The sequence below is a fragment of the Merops nubicus genome, unplaced genomic scaffold (genome assembly GCF_000691845.1).
Source record: "Merops nubicus isolate BGI_N331 unplaced genomic scaffold, ASM69184v1 scaffold34348, whole genome shotgun sequence".
Lineage (NCBI taxonomy): Eukaryota > Metazoa > Chordata > Aves > Coraciiformes > Meropidae > Merops > Merops nubicus.
In genome coordinates, this window is record NW_008628300.1 from 902 (window position 1) to 5,574 (window position 4,673).

The following is a 4,673-nucleotide window of genomic DNA, read 5'->3' on the forward strand; positions in this document are numbered from 1 at the left end:
CCCTGGGTTCTTGTCAGTGTGCTGATTGGCTTACAGTGCCAGCAGAAGTGCACATGGCTGATACTGAGTGAAGCCTATGTGCATAAACTGGTCAATTCTCTTGATATAAAATTGTGGTATCTACTTCTGAAACACAGCATTTAGTTTAGAACAGAGAGTGTAAGAAACTGGGAGGCTAAGGCCTCTATTCCACACAGTGCAGATCTTCGTGCACTTCTTGACGCCTGCACGCTGTTTGTTGTCCTTGCAGGATGGCTGATCTGGATCTGTGGGGGCAGAGCGAGGTGCTTACCTTCCTGCTGCGTTACAGACCCCGCAGCGAGGAGGAACTCTTCGACATACTCAATTTGCTGGATGGCTATCTCAAAAGTAGCAGCCCCAGCGTTGTGATGGCAGCTACTAAGCTTTTCCTGGTGCTGGCCAGGGAGTACCCACATGTGCAGGCAGATGTCCTGGTGAGAGTGAAGGGACCGCTGCTGTCTGCCTGCACCTCGGAGAGCAGGGAGCTCTGCTTCACCGCGCTGTGCCATGTGCGTCAGATCCTTGGTAGCCTTCCTGGCCATTTTAGCAGCCACTACAAAAAGTTCTTCTGCTCGTATTCAGAGCCCCACTACATCAAATGCCAGAAGATGGAGGTGTTGTGTGAGCTAGTGAATGATGAAAACGTGCAGCAGGTGCTGGAGGAGCTGAAGGGCTATTGCACTGATGTGTCGGTAGAGCTTGCCCAAGGAGCCATCTTTGCTATAGGTAAGAGCTGGCTCTTGCTTCTGGACCAGCTGCAGCCCTCGACCTTCTGAGGTGTGCCCTTCTCTGCTGAAGGTTTCGGGGCAAGTGCCAAAGAACTGATCTCTGCTGAGGCGGTGCGGCAGCTTCCGCAGGAGTGTTGTGCGAGAGTGCTTTTGAACCAGGGTTGTGCAGATCCTTCCCAAAGTCCTGGCATTGAGCTCTTCCATGTTGCATGTTGTATCCTTGACTCTTGTTCAGATGTCTGTGCTCTGATGAGACGCTTTAAAGAAACTGTCATTTCATCTTATTAAGGAGCCTTACAGTGTTGAATGAAACTGTAGTGGGTGGAGGGGCTGCTCCAATACCTGCTTGTTCTGAGAGTTGTGATGGGGGCAAAGTTAAGGTGATTTTGGGCACTTCACTTTTATTTTTTTTAAGCTTTAAAATAAGTTCCTATAGCATTTGTAAAGAGAAAGTCAGATATGCTTAAATCCCTTTCTTATATGTTATATTTAAGAAAAGTTCAGACTTCTGAGGCATGACTTCAGAAAAAGGAGTGTATTCCTCGTGTGGAGAATAAGCTCATTTGACTACATATTGAGAAATTGTAGTCAAAAATGAAAAGAGAGAGACTTTCTTTAAAGTCTGTTTGTATTGAGTGGTTGGGCTCATGGTTCCCATTTCACTCTGGTAAAATGTTGACTTTTGTGTCCTTTGGTGCCTCTGCAGGCAATATTGCTCGGACATACACAGAGCAGTGTGTGGGGATTCTGACTGAGCTCCTGGGGCTTCAGCAGGCACATGTCACTTCAGGTAATCGTCTGCAGGTTGTTTGCCTGGCTCGTGCTTTCAGGAAGTGCCTTGCTGGGGCTTGTGATCCTAAACTCGAGGCTCTCAAATTACTTGGTTTTTAATTTAATTGGCATCTTCAGGTGGAAGTCTTCCTGGTGGAGTTGGGGGTTTTATAGTGTGATGAGATGCTGTAGTTTTTCCTTCCTTAGGAAGGGGTGAAGGGATAGATGGTCACAACTGTGATCATGGTGCGATGTGGAGGCTCCCTTCTGGCTGTCACCTGCTGACTTCAGGAGAGAGGGACTCAGCAGAGACATTTTAGTGACTGAGGACCAAGATGATCAACAGATCTTTTAAACCGTTGTGATTTCTGGTATTCATGTAATAGTCTAATTCAGTTGTACCCCGGCTTCTCTTTTCCTTCTGCTGCCCTCAGATCTAACTTCATGTCATTGATGCTTCTGCCCTCTGTTTTAAATGGTCTTGCTTTTGAAAAATTTTTTGAAAAATGACACACTTGCACTCAGCTGTTGAATTAGATCTCAGAAACTGCTGGTGTTTCTTGAAGTGGGCAGCAGAGCCTTTAAAATGTTGACCTAAAGTTCATGAGACCTGTTTTGAGTTGGTGCTAGTTCTAATTTGTCATTCTAACCTTGTTTGTGTGAAGCATCATGAGTCAGTATCTTCTTAAAGGCTGGGGAATGTCCACAAGAGGGATTACTTTCCAGCAGCCACAGGAACAGTCTGGAGTTTCAGTGCTTTATTTTAGATTGGGTGCAACTTTGCTCTGACAAATGCAGTGTCATGGGACTTTGAAGAAAGGCGTCTCAAATCAGTCACAAGTGAGGCACTGACCTCACTTGTAGCTAAGCTTTGCAAAGTCTCGATTTTATTTTTTTTTGACATTTTTGTTCCCTAATAGTTTTGTGACTCTTGGGGAATGCTGAGCATTTGGTGTCGTTGCAGCTGTAGTGCAGGTGTTTCGGGACCTGGTCTGGCTGTGTCCCCAGTGCACGGCTGCCGTGTGTCGGGCACTGCCTGGCTGTGAGGACACCATCCAGGACAGCGAGGTAAGGTGGCTGTGTGCTGGGGGCTGGCACTGTTGAGGATGGGTGGGCAGTGACTGCTGGGCTTTCATTTGGGTCCTGATTGGCGGGCAAGGATCCGAAATCTTCAGAAGACTCGTTCTCTTGTATGCCTTTATTTCATGTCAACACTTTCTTTCTGGTACATGGCACCAGTTTGCTGTTTTTTTCTGTGGTTCCTTCAGGGCAAGCAGGCGCTGATCTGGCTCCTGGGCACACATGGTGACAAAGTACCAAATGCCCCCTATGTTTTAGAGGACTTTGTGGAGAACATGAAATCGGAGTTGTTCCCAGGAGTAAAGATGGAGCTTCTGACAGCACTGGTGCAACTTTTCTTGTCTCGTCCTGCTGAGTGTCAGGACATGCTGGGGAGACTGCTCTGTTACTGCATAGGTGAGTTCCTTTGTTCTCTTTCACTGAAGCTGTGGTACAGGCTTTCTGAGAGCTGTGTTGCTGTGGCCCCGGTGCATGGGTGCCACGTGTCAGCGTCCTAGCTGTGAGGAGACTGTCCAGGATGGCAAGGTGAGGTGGCTTTGTGCCTGAGGCTGCTACACGGCCCCTGACTGTCTGGTCAGCGTAACAGGCTTACAATGTATCCCTGGGAGTCTGTTTTTGGCAATTAGTGGCTAGAACTTTGGGGAAATCTGGATGATAAAATTCTCCATAAATGATGTCCCTCTATTTCCCAGAGGAGGAGATGGATATGGCAGTACGAGACCGTGGGTTGTTCTACTATCGCCTCTTGCAGTGTGGTGTGGAAGAAGTGAAACGAGTCCTGTGTAGCCCCAAGTCTGACCCCTCTCTGGGGATCCTGGAAGACCAAATGGAGCGACCCGTCAATATATGGGCTTCAGAGTTTAATACTCTTGCACCAGTTTATGGCAGAGAACGCTGGGCACTCATCACTGCTCACCAGCCAGCAGAACCCTCCTACACTTGTTCTCCTTGTATTGACTCCAGGAACAGAGACACAGGTAACCCACTTCGCCTTCATCCAAGATCTGTTTTCCCCTTGTCAGTAGATGTTCTCCCGTGGGTTTCTCTGGAAGAAGGTCACAGTGATCTGGGGGCTCTGACTGCCTTGTGCAGTGTGTGGCTGATTCCCTCATGAGCCCCAGGGGTTGCTGCTGAAGGTGCTGTGATTCCACCCTTCTTCATCAGATGGTTCCATAAGATGTTCTTTGTGAAACTGGGAGCTGCACCTTCTGTGCTCCATCTCACGTGTTTGTCGTCTCATTTCAGAGTCACTGATTTCTGAAGGGAATAAAGAATTCCCCAGGGTTCACCCCAATACAGGCAGCCTGACCTTAATTCCTGATGTTTACCTGACTGCAGAACAGTTTGAGAAGGCGTGGCTGAGCTTGGACATGAGCTGCCAGCTCTCTCTGCCCTGGTGTGGGACTGTTCATCCGGATACCGTACAGACAGCTCTTCACGTTGTCCACATCCAGACTATTGCTATGAGCAAAGCTGGTGTCCAGCCGTGGAAAGCTTACCTCAGTGCTCGGGACGACACAGGCTGCCTCTTCCTGGCAGAGCTCTTGCTGGAGGAGGCAGGTTCGGAGATGACGGTTTCCGTGAAGCAGAGCGAGGTGAGGCCAGAGGCACTGCAGACCTTCGTCTCGGCCTTGAGGGCTGTCATGGGGACAGCTGCTGGACTGGATTCCTGACTGGTCTCTGCTCCCAGCAGGATGCTTGCTCAGGGCACAGGAAGTTTGTTTCTCTGGCTTCATTTGCCATCCCTGCAAACCTGCTGGGTCTGTACTTCTGAGTAGCGGGAGTGCAGCCGCCCTTTCCCCTTTCGGGGGCGGGGCAGGTGCCCCTGCAGGGGGGTGGCTGCATTTGCTGAGGGGGGCGGGGCGAAGGGTCTGTCCTCCCCCGGGCTGGGGAAAAGCCAGAGCGAGCTGCTGCTCCGGGCATGAGTCACAGGAGAGGTGGCACCTAGGGTGGTTGTCACAGGACACTGATGTGACTGGTGGAACAGAAATGAGAAAATTCAGGGATGTGTTTTGGAGAGCTTTTTTGGTGGGACTTGTAAATAACTCAATCAGTTCAGGGGCTCCAGGACTC

The 4,673-nt window shown here is 49.6% G+C and overlaps 1 protein-coding gene across 1 annotated transcript; it reads left to right on the forward strand.

The window, feature by feature from the left end:
- Window positions 1–251: 251 nt before the first annotated feature.
- AP4B1 (adaptor-related protein complex 4, beta 1 subunit) lies at window positions 252–4,273 on the forward strand. Its single transcript, XM_008946613.1, has 6 exons — window positions 252–747; window positions 1,456–1,539; window positions 2,485–2,588; window positions 2,789–2,996; window positions 3,293–3,577; window positions 3,846–4,273. Exons 1-6 carry the CDS (start codon window positions 252–254, stop codon window positions 4,271–4,273), a joined length of 1,605 nt encoding a protein of 534 aa, XP_008944861.1.
- The last annotated feature ends 400 nt before the right edge of the window (window positions 4,274–4,673 follow it).

What these genes read in the sequence shown, in the direction of transcription:
- AP4B1 (XM_008946613.1), top strand. Translation starts at nt 252, where the DNA reads ATGGCTGATCTGGATCTGTGGGGGCAGAGCGAGGTGCTTACCTTCCTG. An exon ending in AGGAGCCATCTTTGCTATAG is followed by an intron (nt 748 to 1,455) that starts GTAAGAGCTGGC and finishes GTGCCTCTGCAG; the next exon opens with GCAATATTGCTCGGACATAC. An exon ending in GCAGGCACATGTCACTTCAG is followed by an intron (nt 1,540 to 2,484) that starts GTAATCGTCTGC and finishes GTGTCGTTGCAG; the next exon opens with CTGTAGTGCAGGTGTTTCGG.